This window comes from Micrasema longulum, unplaced genomic scaffold (assembly GCF_059751315.1).
Source record: "Micrasema longulum isolate JH-2025_06_02 unplaced genomic scaffold, ASM5975131v1 h1tg000615l, whole genome shotgun sequence".
Taxonomy (NCBI): domain Eukaryota; kingdom Metazoa; phylum Arthropoda; class Insecta; order Trichoptera; family Brachycentridae; genus Micrasema; species Micrasema longulum.
In genome coordinates, this window is record NW_028277811.1 from 53,894 (window position 1) to 76,863 (window position 22,970).

Sequence of the window (22,970 nt, forward strand, 5' to 3'; positions counted from 1 at the left end):
AAGAATTTCTGCGTTGGTTTGGACATGCAGAGCAAATGGACAGCGAAAAACGATAGAATGACTAAAAAGATTTATGATATTAATGTTGATGGATGCAGAAAAAGACCGAGAAAGTCATGGTATGACAAAATTCAACAAATACTTGAAGATGGACATGTGTCAAAAGTCGGAATAATTGACATGCGTGCAAGAGAAAATGTATGGATCTAGAGGAGCCGTGGTTTGTACGCAAGGACAGAGTGATATGGCATTTTATCCTCTTAGCCTACTCCTACGGAGGTTTTTTTTGTGCTATACAAATTAATCGATACAAATTACTTTTTTTTTATCAACAATTACAATGAATAAGAAAAATATTGAAATCATTTAAGATCTTTCGCGACTCGGCATTAGTTACAAAAAATCATTATAAAATTCATGCCCAAATTAACAATAAGTACTAGATTTCAGGTGACCATTTATATAATTATTTTCTCACTGTCTCTACTTTTATTTTTGAGATATCTGACTAATGAACTAGATGATGACATTTTAAATGATTTAAATTTTCAGAGACGCAGAAGCTCTACGGGGCGATGACGTGTTCTTTCTCTACAAATTATCCTTCATCACCTACACTGCATTTGGGACGATAATTAACATGATAGTAGCCATCATTGTCAGCTGGCTGACTGGTCCTACAGACCTTACTAAACTGGACCCTAATCTTATAAGTCCACCGCTTAGGAAATACTTGCCCAAAAGCATTTTAGATGAAACGCTCGAGTCTTTAAATCCAACTACAGAACTTGAGAATATCAAAAATAAAGATCCTATGTGGAGAGGAAAACTGCAACTGGCAAATGATGAAAACTAAAAAAAGATAAACTTCGCGATCAATGAATACTGGGAAAATTAGCATAAAAAATCCTTTAATCCATCATCTTTATACCCTTATCCGCACCTGATGGTCCATAGGGCACTGAATAGACAGCGAATGCAATGTATTTCCAACTGTTATGTATAAAAGGGTGATAAGTCTTATGCTTCAGATAAACAGTCCGGTGTGACACCAAAAACATCGCAGTGTTAAACCACCTTTTAAACTTACGTTTTGCGTCGACCTAGGCAGGAATCGAACAAAACATGATAGGCGAACGCGCCAACCCCAAAAACTACAAGGCCAACTCTCCACCAATTTTCATTTGTTTGTTGAGTTCAAGAAAATATGTTTTAATACATTTTGAGACAGAACATTATTTGAAAGAAAACTAACTGTATTAAATATATTTTTTACAATGAGTATTTTTGTTTTTTAAGTATGTAGTCGTTGTTGCATCTTGGAAACTGGCTATGAGCATTCATTTGACTATGCTAAAAAAAATGTTTTTAACCGCAGTTAAAATAATAAAGTACCAATTTTCATTAAAAAAAACAATGTTCCCAGACATTTCTATTAAAATATTATTTTTTTGTTTCTCGTGAGAATTTTTGTGAAAAACACATAGCCGATTTCCAAGGCACAATGACAACGTTTTGCTCACTTTTACCGTTTGCGCTTACTCATAATTTGGAGATGTTCAAACTTGGCGATGAATTTATGTTCATAAAATAAAAGCTCAATGTATTGTACGTGATTAATTTATTTATATTATTGATATCATAAGTAAAAAGCTGGTACAATATTTAATATATAGTTTACATGAGCAAGAAAAATTAATGAAATAATCGATTAATATACATATAAAATTTTCATTGTCAATATGTATTATATAAGTCAAAATACACATCAATTAAGTCTTCTTATTGCACAATTTGGAGTACATTCAAATAAATATATATTCAATGAGATGATTTAATAAAAATAATTATTTAAAATAGTAAAAATATGCAGAATAAGAAATTCAAATTATAAAACTATAAAATGGCGTTCAATATGATTGCGTCTTAAAGCAAGGGTTTTTTTTTAACCTATAAGAATAAAATACAAATGGCGTCTTTATATTCTTATTTTTAAATTCAAATGCACCGGTCCAAATATAAAGGCAATATTTTACTTTAATTTTGTATGTATAGGTGCATACAAAATACATACTGTTATTACTTGACTAAAGATTTGGGTATACTAAAATTATTGTCGAATAAATCAACTGGTTCAAAAAGAAGTGGATATTCAATATTTTCAGGCATCGTTGGCCTAGCAGATGAAATAATTTGGATGAATCTTACCCACATCAATTAAGTTTTCAGCTCCTTTACTTCAGAAAAGTGAACAGATAGAATTAAATAAATATTCATGTTCAAACATAGGTAGAACAGTGAACGTTCCAGTGTGTAAAGTTATCACATAAATCAGAAAATAGATATATAGCTCTCTAAATTACTACAAATTTCCTTCTCAAAGATGTTCTCCATCTCAGTGGTAATATATGTAAAATTATGAATTTAAATTAGTTATTTCAATTATTTTTTAAATCCCATGGAACTGAATCATGGGTTAATTTTCAACTTATCACAATAAATTAATAAATAATCAAAGCAAGATTGTTCATAAAAAAATATGTTATAAATCATTTCCATTGTATAATATATGATATGAAATAAAAAATGACATAATTATTAGTTATCGCGCTCTGTAACTGCAAGATGAGTTAAAATATTTATATTGTATAGCATCCTCGAATTGATAATTTAGAATATTGGAGCTTTAAAAAACCATAAAAAAATTAACAGTAATAACCTATTATTTCATAGTAATTACATAATTAAAATGTAAATCCGTCGAGAATAATTGTGAATAAATTACATGAATCAAATCGACATATATTTTTATAAATCCAATTCATAGTTTCAAACAAAACCATATACAGTTTGAATTATTTTAACTAATTATATTGGATAAAAAAATATTAATTAGATTAATAAAATAATATGAGATCTTTAAATCGTTGTGGAAAAAATTACATGTAATGCAGAGTTAGGTACATATGCGTCTTATTGGGATTATCAAATATTTTAGTGGATACATATTACTCTTTATAAATGGACCGAAAACATTGACATTAATATTACGACCGTAAAAAACTTACGCCTACTTATAATCTAATTACATCGATAAGGTTCTATAAAAATAGCCAAAAAAAGGCAATAAAATACCTTTGGACTAGAAATCAATAACACACAGAATATCATCAATTTCAATACATTCTGCAGACCAACTTTACTCTTTCGTACCAAAAATATGCACACAGTTAAAAAATAAAAAGGAACGAGTCGAGTTGAATGCATAGTAAATTTCATTTAGTGAATTTAAAATAAATTAATTTCGTTAAAAATCGAAAAGTACTGGATGTATTTTTCGATTCTCTTGCAAGTGGCGGGAATCGAACCCGCGACGCCAGTTTCACAGTTTGCTGTCTTACCAACTGCACCGTGGCACCTGCCTAAATATCAATGTTGGTTAGAAACTAATTTTAAATTCATTACATTAAAAATATTATATGTAATATTATAATCAATGATACTGCAATACCGCATATTTTTTTATTTTTTTTTATACTTATTTCTGCATGTTGTGTTCACATATAATTGATGAATAATATCTAAACATAACAAATTGTAATTAATTTATCAATTTCGTATGTAAACCTGTTTTATTTTGTGAAAATGTTTTAAATTGTTGGTATTTTTGGTTGATTAAATTCGTAATTATATTAAAAGAACGCTTTTTAGATTCTCCTGCCAAAAAAAAATAATGATAGTCATGCGGTATTGCTGTATTGCCAGCAATATAGTAAAACATACCCATTTTTTTACAAAGGTGAGACACAAATTATGTCCTTTTTATAAATCTCGGACCCCTGATCCGTGAGATGTCAAGACCACAGCCTGCCTATACACTTTAAAAACAGCCCATTTGGTTTAATAGAAAAAGTATCACAGATATGATTTCATTTGAAAATTTTATGCAATATCTCCAATACCCAATTTGTTTCCAATTCACAATATCGTCACCCTAACTCCACAAATGGTCTGGTACCAGAACGCCTTTTGAGCTGGAGATTTTAGTCTACCATTTTCATGTGAGAGTCTGACCAGGCCCTCGTGTCGTACTTTGCTGTCTCCTCTCCTCACATATGATATTTTGACATTTTCTGTTGAGACTTCAAATGATCAATATGTGTGTAAAATTTGTATATCCGTACAGTGTTGCATTATTTTATTTTTTATTATCGAAAATAAAACTTCACTACTGAAGTAAAAATTGTTTTTACTCACCCCTGAAAAAACGTAAGTTTGGGATTTACAAGCTTTAGAAGTTAAGCCGACGACATGTTTATCAACTGGAATAATTTTGTATGTTTTTGAGGCGGATACAACTGTTTTTAAAGTCTATAGACATGTATTTAAAATATTTTTCCATATAAAAATGCATTTGTAAAGTCAAACAAATAGTACTGGGGGATATATCTTCCTCATGGTGAGGCACAGTTATTATTCAATTTAGTTTTATTATGCATGAATTATTTTGTCTTTTTATTATTTAAAAAAATCAAAATACAAAACATACTTTTAAAATTCAAATGAAAATCGTGTTCATTTAATTTGAGATCACATATCTAATTTAATCTCCCAAATAATGTACACATTTGAAGGGTGGTAATTATAAGATTATTTTTTATCATTTATGTAGATCAGAACATAATGAGTAAATTGTCAAATCATAATAAAAAATTATCAAATCAACTTGAAAGTATTTGCGAGTAGAATTTTTTCAGTTTCTTGACTTGACATTTTCAAACCTGTTTTAAGTTAAGTCATTTTTATATAAAAAAATGTACAATATGGTTTAAAAATGTTTTCAGATTTGACCTACGTACTTTGCTAATAGACACTTATGAATATTAAAAGTGGAATGAAAATAAATGCTTGGCCATAGTGGCGAGCGTTTTGCGGCGTGGCGCAGGCGTGGTATGCGGCGCCTTACCGACCCCGCGCGGTCACTATGGACACTTTACTTGTTACCATGTTTCAGTTCACTGCGACCGCGCTGTGCAGCAAAACACCCTCCACTACAGCCAAGTACTCAATGTTTATTGTAAGCAACAATATAAATAGAAATTAATTTCCTTACATGATGTAGGAACCACATTGTTTTTATACGCTTTTATATTTGTTTAAAAAGAGCCTGTCTTTTGATGTCTTTAAATTTACAAAATATAACCGAGATACGAATTGGAATAAATTCAAAAAGGTTACAACAGGACTGCTATCAATATAACAGAAATTTTAAATCGAACAGGAATGTTCGGGAAACATGTGAAAACTTGAAACTGCGCACATAATCCAAATTTTGTACCTGATTCAATAGAAAATTATTACTTACTTCCTAGCTTTCACTAACACATACAGATTACGTACACGAGCATGCAGAGGTTGATGGTACGTATTGTCATGGTTACATAAACATTTACTTAAAAATCAGAATTTAAAATCTCGGAATGATGAAATTTGAAAATAAAAACAATATTAAATAAAAGTATGTACCTTAGGAATCAGTTAAAAACCACAAAAAGATACAAGTTTTTTTCAAATTATTAATAATTCTATAACATCCGTTTGTAAATACATAGATAAAGAAATCAACAGATGGAATAATCGAAGAATTATGGATGTTCAAACAAAATATGAATGAAGATATTTTAGTAAAGACATAGGTAAAAGTGGTTTCATTTACAGATACATATCGTCACCCCACTTGTAAAACTCGTGAGGCCACAAATGGTCTGAAGTTATATTTTGGGGTTTTCTGTATTTTGGAGTACTTCAAATAATTTATGCGTGTATAACTTGCTAACTTGAACAGTGATGCATTATTACATTTTTAAATATTAAAAAAAAAAACTTCGCCACTGAAGTAAAACCTATTTTTACTTTTACTCTCAACAAAAATAAGTTTGCGCCTTACGAGTTTTACAAGTTAGGCCAACGATATAATGATGCGTCATTCCTAAGTACACTTGATTTTTATTTGATTAATAAATTACACTACTCAATTCTGCCGCGAACAATTGATCAATATTAATCATACATATATTATAAATATTATATGACATATAACAAAGATGAATATTGCGTCTTGAGAATGTAATATTTAAAAATTAAAGATGTATTTACTCAACTCGTATCATAATTTCTACGAAAAATTTGACACATGTTGATTATTAATTAGTAAAATAAACTAATCATACAAAATAAATAGTAATAAAAATTTTGGAAATGAGACACTTGCGCAATAGGCATAAAAGTAAAATAGCACGCAAAATCTAGGATTTTGGCATTAGATTATCACATTTTGTCATGAAATCATTACTGGATATGAAAAGATTACAATAAAAAATGAGTATTTGCATCTGCAAGCAAAAAATATTAATCTTAAAGATATATTTCCTCTACGCTAATATTAATACATGAGCCTTTTGGTGATACATACTTCAAATACGGTGGTATTTGATCAAAAGGTTACAGCCTAACTTACATAATTAAATATTATGATATACAAATATTGATGACTTTTCTGCCAAAAATACCATTCCACTTGGCAGTAGATTATTAAGTTTAGTACCAAAAATTAGAAAAAATACCTTAGTTTGATAGTTAGAAGATACTAAAGCCGATTCTATAATATTAAGTATTTGTAAAGCTCAGAGAAGGGGCGGGATGAATGGTCATGATATTACTGAAAAAATTACAATCTATTGAAATTTGTGATTTTATATAATATATATCATGGGGTTATAATACAAAGTATAAATACATAATCTAAAAAATGTAAAATAATGCAATTTAGGATAAAATTTATTGATTTGCATATTTAAAAAAAAAATGAAATTCATTTATTTTTACATCAAAAACTGTTATTTCATTTTATCAAACTGTATATCGATTAAAAACATACCTTTTTCTGTACAAATTTTTCATTATCTTATCTATAGGAGTTACGTAAACTATCGTATGTTGAATACAATAACTTTTCAAGAGAGCTAATTCTTCTTCTTCCAAGTCGGTCCCTCAATGCTGAGGATCGTAACCACCATGAACACATCTGATTAGTCTGTTCCACTCCATTCTGTCCTCAGCCCGACGAACCGACTCATCAAATTTTAGCCCCGTAGCCACCTTCATTTGGTCAGTCCATCTATATGGGATTCTACCCCGGCTTCTTCTACCTTCAACTCGGCCAGACATTATTGCCTTCTCTAGATAATCAAAGCTAATTAAAATTAATTAGAGCTAATTAAAGACTCACAAATGATTACCTTAATTTCAAAGAATCTTATTTGAATTCAGGATTATACTTGGTAAATTTCATGTGAATCTTACGACTTCAAAAAGTTATTCTATCTCTTTAATCGGCCGTCTTGAAAAGCTGATGTTTTCAACATACAATAGTTTACGTAGCTGCCATCGATATTACACATACACAAAACAAGTAAATTTCCACTACCTGAAAATGTTTGCAGGATTGGAAATGAGAAATGAGAATGAGTCAATTTTAAATTATAACCCCACAATTAATACATAATATATTATATCATCGGACAAATACTTGTTTACATATTAAAAGTACTGAGCATTCTCACCTCTAGTATCAGACAGCCAGAAATCAAAATTTAAATGTTCTTTCCTTTTAACTGCACCTAAAAGTGCATAGGATACAAAAATGATCAGTCTTATAAAACAGTCGCTCCAAGAAAACATGTGAAAAAAAGACATTTAAAAATAATTCACAGCTGAAATAAAGTGCACAAATTTGCTGAAGAATTTTGCCTGTGGAGTTAAACACGTTCGCGGACACTTTTTTCTCACAGGACCAATCATATAATTAATAAGATCCACGAATACCGATTGGACCATAGATGATGGTTAGAAGTACAGTAAAACCTCGTTTTTACGTTTCTCGTTTTTACATTTTCCCGCTTTTTACACCGAAATGTTCAGGACCCATTTTTCTTCATACATTCTCATACAAATATTCCCCCCAATTAACGTTTTTTACATTTTTTATCACCTCGGTTTTACGCTTAATAACTTTCGGAATTCATTTGATGTGTCAAAAAAGCCAAAATTACGTCGTAGTAATGGTGCCGCGGCCCGCGCGCCACCGCGTGTGCCACGCGAATGAAGAATAAAAACAGGTAAACAACTAATAAAAGATAAATTAATATCTTAACCTAAATTCAAAGCAGGTACAGAGTAATTGACCTTTTTGTTTAAGTGTCTCCTTAAGGGTTAGTCTTAGTTTTCATTTGAACAAAAACGTCATATTGACTTGTACAAATCATGATACGCAGTTGACAAACGTTTAGAAACAATAAAGTTGTAATATCATCAAATTGCGATGTTTAAAACATAATAGAAATATTTAAAGTTATTAAAAAGTTGTCAAAAAAGTGTAAATAATTTTTCTGCGATCTATGACAGTCGTTTTAGTAATGCCATAGAAAAAAAAGTGATACCGTATAAATGAAATTTCCCAACATTTAAGGGAAAAAATATTTTAGGTTATTTTATGCAAATTTAAAATTCTATTTTCGTTTTTTTTTATTTACACATAAAATAATTTTAACATGGTGTTTTTGAATCAAATACAAAAAAACAGATTACATAATATTGTTTGAAAAATTAAAAAATGTTTGTGTGAAATCATTGAAAATAGGTAAAAAAATATTGTCAATTTCCACTCTCACCGTTTTTACAACTTTTCTGGAAGTATATGTACACAGTGTAGCAAATCAATTTGATTTTTTTGTAATTCCTATTTTTTCCATAAATTTTTCATTTCCTCACTTGAGCGTTTTCCTCAGTTTTACACTTTTTTTCTTGCTCCCTTAAAAAACGTAAAAAGGGGGTTTTACTGTACATAAAGAGACACGATTTTGATGGCTTAAGCCGACATAACCGCAAACGTTTAAAGGTCAAGGTGACATCAGTTTGAATAAAGATTATGTAACGATTTTTCATTTTTATTTAGGTTTGACATGTCTCAGAATCTTTACTCTTTATTGTCTAAAAATAAGCATTCAAATTTAAGATTTATCACTGTGTAAATAAACAAAAGTAGTACTAACAGTCCAATAACGCGAAAATCAAGATTTTTGTCCTGTCTAAAACTAGAGGGGCTACTATAGTATTAAAACCATAACTTTATAGGAAAAAAAATCTCAAGAGTATTTTGTCACGAAAAATGCAATGAAAGTCACATGAGTTTTGATTAACAGTATGTAAACAAAAAATGTCACGCAGTAATATCAAAGTGTTGCAGTGAAATTTTATGAACTAAAATTATTTCAATGCAGTTTCTTTGAGAAATATCGGGGAAAGAATGGGATTAATTTATCTAGTGGCTTGTTTTCAGTGTCGAAATAATGATTGTATGATTTTCTAGGGATGAACATGGAAGAGAGTTATTATCTAAATGTAGATGAGTGAGTTTGAGGATGGTTGAGCGTAGCGTGATGTCGACACATCAAACTCGTACAGTGAGTTTACTGATCCCATTCTGACTCGTCCACTCCTTCCATACTGTCCTGCTCCAATTTGAGATTCACTTCGACCCGCGAAGCTAGAGATCGCTGTATCTGAAAATGAAGTTTAAAATTTATATTTGAAGCACTAACTCTGTGGCTATTCGGGAATGGGGAACTTCAGCCATACGGGAAATTGGATACAAAAAATGTTTTCTTACGCGCGGTAAAAATTAGATCATTAAATTGTAAGGCAAAGTTTCTTGAAAATGCACGAAAAAAATAATAAAAAATATTTCAATAAAAACGCACTACTTTGATCGACGTCACGGGTTCATATGAACCAATTGATGATATGGGAGCTGTGAAGGATATCCGGTTGGCTTACCGTAAACAAACCAATCGGAAGAACTAACAGAGAACAAACCCTGACGTCACACGCCGAGTTATTTCAGAAATACAAAACAAAACTTTCAGAAAAAAAAAAAATATTGTCTTAGTTTAATAGTCTACTAACAAATAAAAAATAAAAAATTAAAAAAGACACTGAACTTCCTCAATATATAAAAAAAAGCGCTTTATTTTTAACCACTTGATATTTAATAAAATATATATAAAACAACTTTGTTTTTTAGCCACATATTTTTATTTTTTCTACCGACCGGTTTCAAAGCTACATAAGCTTCTTTATCTAGGTATACTTAACAAATGAATCTAAGCCTATTGTATTTTAACAGCGATTACTAAATATTATCAAAAAAATATACATATGGAAACATATGGAGCTAATAAATCGAGTCTTTTTGTCATGTTGTTCTTGTAAAGATGAGAATTGTAAAGTGAGATGGATTCGATCTTTAAAACTAGACAACAACAATATTTGCTCCATATGTATCAATTTAGTAATCACTGTAAAAAATAGAATAGAATTCATTAGTTAAGCATACCTTGATAAAGAAGCTTGTGTCGCTTTGAAACCGGTCAACGGAAATCGGTGAAAAAGTATTATTGAAAATCAATATTTGACATCCATCTTGAAATACAGATAATAATGTAATATTACCTCATCTTGCTTGGCTTTAGTAAGGCCCGCCATCTCAGGATTCCAGCCGAGCCTGTTGAAGGGCCCCTTGGGTAGGGGAGCACTGGTGGGGGCCGGTCCAGAGGGGGTCTGGGGCGAAGGGACACCAGACTCCGATACTGCGTAAAATAAATCAGTATTAATTTAGGCGGGAAGATCCTCTCATGAGGGTAGAGAGCCGGCTCGCCTTGTTATAGGCTAGATATATGGCAGAACTCACGTGAATCCATTCCCGGAGGCTTGAGAGAGATCCTCTTGACTGGCCTGTCCACTCCGCTGAACCACTCGGCAGCGGTGAGGGTGGGCAGCCAGCTCACGCGAGTCGGGGGGAACAGATCATCTTGGAATAATTCACTCTGAAACACAAAAAGACATGTTATTTGGTAAATAGGTATGCATATAGATGGCCACAGTTTATTGAAGATTACATGTTTTGAACCTGTGTTAAGTTTGGTTTTAAGATAATTTGATTTCCATTGTAAAGATGGCTACGATAATATTGTTATACAGTAAAACTCCTGTTTTACGTTTTTTAAGAGAGCAACGAAAAAAAAAGTGCTAATCTGAGGAAAATGCTAAAATGAAGAAATAAAAAACTGCAGAAAAATTGTAAAAACTGCCATAATTGGGGATTATTTATATTTACCTATGATTTCTTTAAAAATATTTAGTATTTTTACAATCAATACCAGAATGTGTTTTTTTTATTGAATTTAAAAAAATAACATGTTTAAGTAATTTTAAATAGGTACTTAACTTTAAAAATACGAAAATAAACATTCGAATTAGCATAAAATGCATACAATGACTTTTTCCCTAAATATTGGGAAATTTCATTATCACTTTTTTTAGTATGGCACCACAGAATTTCAACTGTCATTTACATCGCAGCAAAACTGTTTCACACTTTTATGATAACTACTAAAACAATCTTCTTTCCAAAGTATGTTTATAACTTAAAAAAATATTTCTATTACAAAATTTTTAAAATTTCTGCATCATAATTTATTGATACTTTATTCTTCATCCGACAACCGCATGTCACAATTTAGTAAAATGTCGAAATTAAGCAACTTAAACAAAATGGTCAATTATCCTGAACCTACATTGAATTTAGTTTGAGACAACAATTTTAATTTTTTTTTATTTTCCTTTTGGGCAAATGCGGTGGCTCGCAGCTTGGCGTCTTTTGACAGACAAGTGAGTTTCGAAAAATTTTCAATGTAAAAAACGTTAATTGGGGGAATATTTTAATGAGAATTTATGGAAAAAAATTAGACCTAAACATTTTGGCCTAAAAAGCGGGAAGACGTAAAATTGAGGAATGTAAAAATGAGGTTTTAATGTACTTCTATAACATTTTACATGATGAAGTAAGGAATTCACGGGATTCGAGATCAGGTAAGAAGTTTGAGAGGAGACGGGGAGAGGATCAAAAAATATTGTTGGATATATAGTAGGAATATTGTATGACATTTCATTTGAAAAACGAATGCTTGAAACAGCCAACCGTTTGGATTCTCCAAACTGGACTGATCTACTTAATGTCTGAACTGAACTACTCGTAGTCTAGTCCATAGTGTTTTTTTCCGAGTGGGGAACTGAGGCGGTTCTGTATTTCTCTTGCTGTCAGCGATTTGACAAAGGTTTTGATTTCGGATGTTTTGATTATTCGTTTGTTTACGTACAGGAAATGACATTCAAAATGTATCTTCTGCACTGTCCTTAAGACGATAGTAGATCAGGCAACAGTGGGCATTGGTTTCCGGGTGAGTCCTACAATATGATGAAAAATTAGGGCTCTAAGGATTTCAAGCATTTCGTAAAGGTGATTAGAGAAGGGGCATATACCTTGATTCTGGGCACTGTGAAGCTGAGTGGCTCAATGGTGGTGTTGGTAAGGCGCAGACCTTTGGCAAATTCTACTCTGCTCACGTCGCACGTGTTCTTTGGCAGCATGGCCAGCCCCTGGTGGATGGAGGGGCAGCGGTGGTGGGACAGCGCGCACAGGAAGGGGGGCTCCTGAGTCACCTCCAAGCAGTAAATGGTTGTGTCTCCCTGAGAACGAAACAAACAATGATCTATACAATCAGTAAAAAAAATATTTATCTGCACAGCGAATTTTTCTGGGTCGTGTTCACACTCTTTTCCAATGTTTCGGATTGAATCACAGTGTTAATTGCATCATGCTATTTGTTGGTTCGATTTCATAACTAACATCGAAGTCCGAGAACGGACGCAGCAGTCTCTTATAACGAGTGTTTAGAGAATGTGGCGATGGACCTGGCTTAGACACATGCTGCGAAAACCTCAGTAGAGCATCAACCCGAGCTGCCTTTTCTTCACACCCACGGGCTCCCGCCGTCCAGGAAGACGGTGGATGGTGATCTTGCGGCTTTATTCGGCAGAACTAACAACAGCTTTTGGTGATGTCGTCGTGCTCCACTTAGGAGTGGACGTGGAAAAAAAGAAAACTTTTCTAGATTTGTTTAGTATTTTACTAACACACATTCCAAATCTGCTATCTAGTTGGAGCATACGGTTTCTCCGGGCCTCTCACATCTAGAACTAGAGATCGCGTTGTCGCATTCTAAAGACCTCGAGATCCATCTGCAATATACAGCCCAACCAAGCAAATAATTCCTAATTGTATCTATCTACCCTAAGTATTTTCTTACCCTGCCAGTAAGGAAAAGAGTGGAGCTGTCTTCATCGTAGAATGGCATAAGGATAGCGGGAGAGACATCAAGTCCAATTGTATTGAGGGGAGCGGAAAGATCTGTTGCATTGAAAACTGTTATCTGGCGCTCTGAAACCCTGAAATATTAACAACACTTTAGTACAAACATGAAAAGCTCCATATACATATTTTATTTTATTTTTCTCATAAAAACAAAACACATTATAGAATAAATACAATGGTTTCAATATGTCGGTAGAAATATATATATAAAATGTGTCTTAATTACATTATGAGGATGACTTTTATTTTAACGTAATAATATTTTATGCTAAGTATTTGTTTTAGTGTATCAGTGCTATTATTGTACATGTTGTGAGTGAGGGTGAGTATACTGAGTATATATATATTATGTGAGGGTGTGTGTTATATGTCTATGTGTGTGTGAGTATTGTATGTATGTGACAATGTGTAGTGAATATTTATTTATTTATTAACGGACATTGTCCAAGTATACAATTTATAGGGTTAAAATATTACAATAAAAGAAGAGTTTATAACATTCAAAAAAGAAAAGAAGCATTGACGAACATAACGGACATCGAGACAAGATCTGGACTATTTATTTAGTACTCATTTAAATCGTTGTAAACTTAAACAAAAAAGTCCAGATCTTGTCTTGAGTTAACAATACAACAAAGACAGGTCATTGGAGAACTAAGGCCATAGTTTGTTCTATGCTGATCGATGAACAGTACTTCATTGTTTCTCAACCTACGAGTCGCAATATTGAATTTTACTTGTCCCAGTAATGATGGGACATCGATTATACCATTTAGTATGCAGAACATATATATGAAGTCAATATTAGTTCTACGTTTTTGTAGACTAGAAATATTGAACATTGACTCTATATCAGCATAAGAATAATTATCTCTCTCTAGTCCGAGCATCCACGCTATTTTTCAAAACAAGCGATGTTGGACTGATTCAATGTGATTTATGCGATTGACATAGAATGGCGACCAGACCACGGAGGCATATTCTAGAAGAGGGCGCACAGTCGAGCAATAAAGAGTTTTGATTGTACGGACATTATATATCGGGTTATTTGGTTACTTATTTTGCTTTAAAAAAAAAAAAAAATCACAATTTTAAAGGTGGTTTAACATTGCAATTAAAATATTTTAAAAAGTCCTTGGACTTTTTTTTATACGGAAGTTTGAGTATTATTATGAATAACTTATGAAGCGCCATTTTCGGAATATAATATCTCAAGGGAGTTTTACAAAGTGATTCTATGAAATTTTTAATTTAAGTAAAATAATTTGTTTTGTCATCAAATACAACAGATTTATTAAAATGGTTTAGAGAAAAGGTGAGTTTTAAGTATTTTCCAAAACATCAATTCGCTCTCATAGTTTGGCACTTCTGTTGGGAGAGCATTCCATGCCATGGGGTCTGCAACCGCATGAGGTATGAATGTACTTACTTATCGAATCCAGTAACCACAATATGGGTGCCATTGAGAGCCCACACCAACCTAGCACCGCGACTTCCTACCGGCCCCTTTCCTTCTCGAATCGGAGCAGTGGAAGATCGAGGCTTATACACCTACAATAAACATAGTCTTTGTTGGAGAAACTTAATGAAAATAAAATTCCATAAAAGATAATGAATTTCACAAATTTAGTCATTTTTTAATTGAATATACTACACTGCACTACTGTGAAAAAGAAGTACAGTAAAACCTCTGTTTTACATTTTTCAAGGGAGCCAAAAAAAGTGTCAAACTGAGGAAAACTCTAAAGTGAAGAAATTAAAATTGTACGGAAAAAATTAAATTACATAAAAATATAATTATTGTACTAGACTGTACTAAATATACTGCAAAAAAATTGTAATAACTGTCATAATTGGGGATTATTCATATTTACCAATGATTTAGCTAAGAATATTATGTATTTTTTCAAGCAATGCTACAATGTGTTATTTTTTATTGAATTTAAAAAAAACATATTTAAATAATTTTATGTCAACCTTAAAAACACGAAAAAAAAATTGAATTTGCATAAAATGCATACAATGATTTTTTCCCTAAATATTGGGAAGTTTTATTTATATGGTATCACTTTTTTAGTATGGCTACACAAAATTTCAACTGTCATTTACACCGCGGTAAAACTATTTGACATTATGTTTATAACTTCAAATAATAATTCTATTGCCAAATTTTTAAACTTTCTGCATCGTAATAAATTTATTGATGTAAAGACTTTATTCTTCCTAAACATGTGTCAACTGCATGTGACTATTTAGTAAAATGTCAAAATTACACTACACCTACTTTGAATTTAGTTTGAGACAGTAATTTACACATTTTTTTATTTACCTCGATTTTTTTCTCCGTTCACGTGGTGCGCGCGGCTCGTTTTCTTTTGACAGATCGAATGAGTTTTTTTATAAATTTCAGATTAAAACCGGGGTTATGAAAAATGTTAATTGGGAGAACTATTTGAATAAGAATGTATGGAAATAAATTGAACCTAAATATTTCAGTGCCAAATCGAGAAATGTAAAAACGAGGTTTTACTGTACATATTTTCACAAAAAGTTTTTTTACAAACTAGACTTAATTTGGTTTAATATTTCTAGATTTAGATTGAATCAGGTTGTGGTCCATGGCTAGTGTCGTGGACCCAGCCACAAATCAGTGAGTTATTTACAACTCGTTGAAAAGCCCCCCAAAATTTAAATATTTGGGCAAATTAGCTTAATTTATTTTTAAAGTATTTTTTGCATTTTATTTTTACCATCCCCTGTAGGTATGTATATAAAACATTTAAATGTATTGAATCAGTTTGAAAATAAAAAATAAGAAACTAATATTGAAATCATACAAAATTAAATTTTGATTTAGTAAAAAAAAAGAATCCAGAAAACATATTTTTTAATTTTTTATATTATAAAATAAAAAAATTACACAGAATGTTTTAACATTGTCCATCAGCATTCCCTTGAAATAATGACGCAGACTCACCCTAATCAGACCGTCCTTGCTGACAGTGGCCAGGTAATTACCACAGGGCGACCACGCCAGGGCGAAGATTTGGTCCTTGTGTCCCGTCAGCAGAATCTTCTCCTTGGGCTGATCGGGGTCCACTGAGGAGAGGTCCCACAACTTGACGGTGAGGTCGTGCCCAGCCGTGACGAGCACGTCGGACGCCGTGGGATGGAAACGGATTATGTACACCTTGTCAGAGTGTACAGCGATCTGGCGATTTGGCGAGTTTGTGGGCTCAGTAAGACCTAGATAATAAAAATATAAATGAATTAATGTATTGTTAGAATTCTTCTTAAACACCTCGGCGCGCAGTGATTAAAATTTCTAGTATAAATTTGTAGAAACAGGCGATTCTAGCGTATCGAAATATTCTCAAAGCTAAAATTTTATTATTGCATAATAGTAGTTTTAATGCATTCAGAGTATTATTTAACTTTTCGTATCTGGGATAATGAAAGTATTTTTAGTAAAATGTCTGTAACAGGTGCATGTAGCATGACAAGAAAGGCATTTTTGCATGTTTTTACGTAAGTTTCTGCATTAATTTCTTATGGGATTTTAAAGATTTTAATTCGAGATTTTAATTAAATATTTACTTATCTATCCGGATAGATGATTTTTTTTTTACTAAAAACATTACACATACATAAGTCCAGGAACCAGGAATGACCCATGCCTATGAACTTGCCCTGACTCACTAGAAAATACAAGTTGAGTCAAGGCACAGGTCAACAGGTCAAGTATTGATACAGAACTTTGCGGGAAGAAAGTCATCATAGGGGAGAAAGGGGTCTCATTGCCAGTCGAGTTAGTCTCACCTCCCTCCGGTATGATCCACTCGCGCAGCAGGCCGTCGTCGCAGGCCACAAGCAGGCGCGCGGCGCAGAAGGGGTCCCACTGCCAATCGGCCAGCGCTGCGGGGTGCAGCAGGGCGGGGGTCACACCGTCCGCCAGGCGCCCGCGTGCCGCCAGTTCCAGTACGCCCACTCTTCCCCCGCCTCCACCCAGCGCCACGGCCACACGCTCCGGGTTGGCTAAGGCATAAATTATATGTTGATTCATCAACACTATACCATATATTTATAGAGTATTTGTTTTAATTTTTATGGCTAAAACTCCCTAGTTTTTTTTTCTTAATTTTTTTCTCCTGCAACTTTCCTAATTGAGCAAATTTCAGGTTGTGTCTTTACAAGAAATATGTAAAACAGACTACAGAATAAGCATCTTTTTATGACAACTTAAGAGCCTGTCATGTCCTCATATTACTGTAGTGGAATAATATTAACAAGTAAGTAAACAATATGAGAATAAAATTACCATGAAAACCATCGCATTCTCCCGATATCTGGCGACTGATGTTCTTAATGTTTTCAATATGGGTTGATTTATGTCCAGGAGTTCCCTTTAAGTGCCTGAACTTGGAAACACGACCTAAACAGAAAGCGAAATTATGAATACATTTGATTTTAAAATGTTCGTACTGAAATAAAATATTTTTCAAAAGCAATATTTACCGAACACAGTTGAGGTTCTTTTGGTAGAAGGATTGGGTACAGAAGCCCTTTTGTCCTCTGGTTCGGGACTCCGCCTAGATTTCAAGGAATCTCGTCTTCTAAAATAAAAAATGATATATTTAAAAATAAAAAATAAAAGCAGGTGAAAAATACATTAAAAATAAGAATTTTATTACATATTAAAAACGTTTAAAAAAATACTTTAGTCCTTGAAATATTTATTTATTTATTTACATACATAAGAGATTTGAGACCATAAGTCCCAACTCCATAGGACTAAAAGTCCTGTGTTGAGATGGGACGAGCAATTATATGACACAGACACATGAGTATATCACCACAAATATAGGATTAGAAACATAAAAAATAATTATAAAAAATATTTTTTAAAACATATATATGGCACATCAATATGGTAAACAGTAAACTCAAGCATTTGGAAAATCATCAAGGAGTATCCTACTCAAATCCCTCTCACTAAGGAAAATCCAGTCCTTAACTCCTTTCTTAAAAATATTTTTTGTTCTTGAGAGCTTAATACATTCTTCCAAAATATTGAACACTCTCGGTGCGATAAATGAGAGATGTCTCTGAGCAAAAGTCATACGGGTTTTGGGTATGACATAATTCATACCGACATTCTGCTGAGACCTCTCCTTATTGTTTGACCAGAAGTGTGTAAGTGCTTCTTTTAGGTACAGTTGTCTCATATAGCTTGATTAAACTGACAGCTGACAAACTAATGTCACTAGTGATGGGAAATTTCTGATCACAGATCAAATCGGTTTCATCAGTTTTTTCATACAAACATGAAACTCTGTTTCCTAAAATTTATATAAAAACAAGCCTATTATAGTGTGTTTAAGACAATTATTCACCCCAAAAATTAGACATTTATGCTTCAACAACAATGAACAACATCATATGAATTATTTTTTTATTCGATCAATTTACATTGATCAATTTGTCTCATCTCTAACATTTTTGCAAAATGATGTAACCTTGTAAGAACGTCGTTAATAATTAGGTTTATTTAAAAATGTTTGAATATGTCCAAATGCTTGCAGACTGGCTGGATTTCCTCCCTAGGGAGTTATTCATATTTATTCCCTTCTCAAAAATGTTTTCCCTCTCTGTTGCAATAAATTTAAAGGTTTATTTAAGTTTTTTTTTTCGGTTTTAAAGCTGATTTTATATAAATTAAGTAGTGAACAACAGTGTAAATATTATAAATTCAGTAGAACAAAATGTAAATATTTGAATTGTTGTTTTGGGATGAGCTTTTAACTTTAAAAGTGCAATATCTCTCAACCAGAAACGTCGTCTTCGTCTTGTGCCGGAAACCCAACGATATTATATTAGAATATGCTGTAATAGCACTAAATAAATTAAATTAAAAAATACTTTTAGGGCCTATGCTTAGGGCCGCGATTCCGAAAGGCTTTCTTTATTAGTATCGATATTTATGAACGAAAGTGTGTTTATTTGTATGAAAAATCAAAGTATCTTTGTTGGTAACCGGTAATTGAACATGTTAAGAAAAAAAATTGTAGACATATTCTATTTTTCATACAGAAAACTTAATTTTACTTTGTAGATAAAATTGAAGATAAATTTAATTTCCCATCAGAATATGTATAAAAATACTCTTTTCTTACTCTCTATTATTTAACAGAACCCAGTCATTTTAATTTTATATTTTGATGGTAAGATTTTTAGACACAATTGTTTTTTAATCTGCGCTATGATTAGGTACAATTAATGATTATGTTACGAGTGTAGCATCTTTATTAATCCCACAATGATTGTTGTCGTTATTTGCTAGGTTTATGATTAGTCAACAAATAGGCCAAATAATCTCGATGCTCTGAAAGATGCTTCTGAAGTGTGTTCAATATTAAACAATTCAAATATATATTTCTTACATTTTAGGAAAGTTTAGACAAATCTATAGTCAAGGGATTAGGTTGATTATGTTTAAAAATTTCTTAAGTAACTTTTAAACATAATACAGCAAAAAATTTTCTGACCTTTGCCATGAATCATTTTACTCAAAAAAAAAATTTGTAACTTTGGCAAAACTAACCTCAAAGGTGTGGGAGATCCCACTTCTTGGACGACAGGAACATTTGTAGTCTCCTGTACGCTGACACTTCTTCCTTCGTACATGCGTCGCCTTTCCGCTATACTACAGCGCTGGCTGCCAGAACGATCAAACTTACCACCGGCGTCGTCGAAAGCGTCGTCAACTACGCATGTGTCGGGAGTCTCTTTGGAATTCGATCTATGAAAAAGAAGCAACAATAAGATTGGTCATCAATTCTACTACGGTAGACCAATTAAAAAGTTGATTGAATGTTTTTTTTTAAGGAAAAAGATATATATATTGCAGCTATGTATTATAGCCACTGCGAAATATTAAAAACTAAAAAAAAATCATGACCAAATGAGCTCTTGCATCCACAGTAAGACCTCATTTTTACTTTCCTCAATTTTACATTTTCCCGCTTTTTACACCGAAATGTTCAGGAGTCATTTTTCTTCATACATTCTCGTACAAATGTTCCCACCAATCAACGTTTTTTTACATTTATCATCACCCCGGTTTCATGTTTAAAAATTTTCGGAATTCATTTGATGTATCAACAAAGCCAAAATTATGTCGTAATAATGATGCTGCGGCCCGCGCGCCACCGCGTGTGCCAGGCAAATGAAGAACAAAAACAGGTTAACAACTAATAAAGGATAAATTATTGTCTTAACCTAAATTCAAAGCAGGTGCAGTGAAATTTACTTTTTTGTTTAAGTGTCTTCCTTTTCATTTGTAAAAAACGTAATATTGACTTGAACAAATCATGATACGCAGTTGACAAACGTTTAGGAACTGTTATACCCTATGGTGGTATATGAAGATCAGTAATAAGACTTTATGTAGTTAACTGTGGTTTATTATAAATACTTTTTATACTGTGATTAGAGAGCGACTGTTTACTAGGAGAGACAAATCTAGAATGACTTGCCAAGCTGTGTGGGTATGCAGACGACTGCAGATATGTTATTGTCACCAACAATATACCTACATTCCTCACAGGAACATTAAGGTTTTAATATCAATAAATTGCGATGTTTAAAATGTAACGATAAGAATCGAATCGGGTTGTGGTCCTGTGGCTAGTGTCTCGGACTCACGGACCAAAGGTCTGTGGTTCGAATCCCACTTTACCCCAACTTGATTCCCATTTTCTAATAGTGAGTTATTTACAACTCGTTGAAAATGGCCCTCAAAATGAAATATTTGGGTAAATCATAAGAACGCAAATATTTCTTTTTAAAAAAAAAAAAAAAAAATATTTAAAGTTATAAAAAAGATGGTTTTAAAAGTTGTCATAAAAGTCTAAAACAATTTTGCAGCGATCTATAACAGTTGATTTTAGTGATGCCATAGAAAAAAAAGTGATACTGCATACATAAAATTTCCCAACATTTAGGGGGAAAAATATTCTACGTTATTTTGTGCCAATTCAAAATTTTATTTTTGTTATTTTTTATTTACACATAAAATAACAGATTACATAATATTGTTTGAAAAAGTATAAAAAACAAAAATATTTTTAGTGAAATTATTGAAAATAGTTAATTATTGAAATTATTAAATAATATAACAAATCCTAATTATCATTGTTTTTATAATTTTTCTGGAAGTATATTTACACTATAGTGTAGCAAATTAATTTTATTATTATGTAGTTCCTATTTTTTCCATTCATTTTCATTTCCACACTTTACCGTTTTCCTCAGATTTACCCTTTTTTTCTTGCTTCCTTGAAAAACGTAAAAAGAGGGTTTTACCGCAATTCAAAATAAGAGCTGTTTTTTTAATGGGGAGATAAGGCTCGCCCACATAAACTCAATAAAAGTAGATTATGCTATACATATTAAAGGATGAGGAATGTGGAACTGAGTAATGAGTAACAAATAATTATGTATTATCAAAACAAATAATATTACAGTTGAATAGTTGAAGCAGACTTACTTCACTTCAAACATCTTCCTTCTCTCAGCTGTACTTGGAGTCTTGGGTTTATACCCTGAATCAGAAGAATTAACATCTTCTTCAATACTGGAATCAGATTTCCCATTCTGATATTCGCCATCTGAAAACCAAATTTACAATTAAAATCTAATAGAAAATCCAGAAGTGTAGCAACTAAAAATATTACTTGAATCTTTGTGATGGTGATAGTAATTAATGTAATTTATATAGATGGTGTAAAGCACTGAGTTTTAAGTTTCTTATATAATATTTTCTTACTATTTCGGATGTATTCACTGTGTATGATATTATGTATTGTCACAAAAATGTTTTTTTTATGTACGGTCCAAAATTAGTTTTTTTAGTAACTTCTGGGAGTATAATATGTACTTTTTGTAAATGTTTTATTAATAATGAAAATATTAAAAAAGCAGCAGAAAATATCATTAAAATGATTTTATAATAAAATTATATCGATCTGCCCCATTTGCATCTTATCATGAGAAACTCTTTATCATATAATGACTCGGAAAACATTTGTACAAAATAATATTTATTGTGACATTTTTCCCAAAACATTTACAATTGATTTGAGATAAATGTTTTCTGTTTTACTAACACGCGGAAGGAGATATCTCAAAATTACATTTGTGGTTAGAACTTCTTTAGCACAGAGACAATACTCTTATATAGGACCAAAAATATATAATATAATGCCTGAATCGCGGAAACGTAAGAGCCTCAAGCTACGGAGGTTACTGATTGCTTACTTTAGTGAAATTGGTCGCGGAGAGTCTGAGAGGTTGATGAAAGCCGATTGATGGCCAACACATTTTCTTGTTTATTTAAATTGTTATTTTTGTTGGTTAATTTCTTAAGTTTTTTATTATTTTTACTATGCAAGTACATTTTTCCAAAATATTGTTTTTCATTTATACTACAGATTGTATTTTTCATAATGAAAAGTTGAGATGGCGTATACTATGAAACCTAAATTTAAAAATGTATAAAATCTATTGTAGATTTTGATAAGAATCTCAAGTCACTCTGGGACATTGTATATCAATAGTTTGTCGGCAGTTCTGAACCAAA

At 32.0% G+C, this 22,970-nt stretch overlaps 2 protein-coding genes across 7 annotated transcripts in view; one reads left to right on the forward strand and one right to left on the reverse strand.

Moving 5' to 3' along the window:
* LOC148280099 (sodium-coupled monocarboxylate transporter 2-like) overlaps positions 1-1,282 on the forward strand; it is a 41,932-nt gene extending 40,650 nt beyond the window's left edge. For all 5 annotated transcript variants that reach the window (XR_015822699.1, XM_088228922.1, XM_088228923.1 and 2 more), the window contains one exon: positions 553-1,282. Coding sequence is in view for 4 of the 5 variants with exons in the window: in XM_088228922.1 (XP_088085048.1) it covers positions 553-856 (304 nt within the window). In the remaining variant the exon portion in view is untranslated. The remainder of the gene's footprint in view (positions 1-552) is intronic.
* Positions 1,283-8,813: 7,531 nt separating this feature from the next.
* pod1 (coronin) overlaps positions 8,814-22,970 on the reverse strand; it is a 30,997-nt gene continuing 16,840 nt past the window's right edge. For both annotated transcript variants that reach the window (XM_088228919.1, XM_088228918.1), the window contains 12 exons: positions 21,879-21,999; positions 19,932-20,129; positions 17,846-17,943; positions 17,649-17,762; positions 17,150-17,365; positions 16,308-16,576; positions 14,760-14,881; positions 13,266-13,404; positions 12,439-12,645; positions 10,808-10,943; positions 10,570-10,706; positions 8,814-9,620 (listed from right to left, as the gene is read on the reverse strand). In XM_088228919.1, coding sequence (XP_088085045.1) covers positions 9,528-9,620; positions 10,570-10,706; positions 10,808-10,943; positions 12,439-12,645; positions 13,266-13,404; positions 14,760-14,881; positions 16,308-16,576; positions 17,150-17,365; positions 17,649-17,762; positions 17,846-17,943; positions 19,932-20,129; positions 21,879-21,999 — 1,850 coding nt within the window. In that variant the 3' untranslated portion in view covers positions 8,814-9,527. The remainder of the gene's footprint in view (positions 9,621-10,569; positions 10,707-10,807; positions 10,944-12,438; positions 12,646-13,265; positions 13,405-14,759; positions 14,882-16,307; positions 16,577-17,149; positions 17,366-17,648; positions 17,763-17,845; positions 17,944-19,931; positions 20,130-21,878; positions 22,000-22,970) is intronic.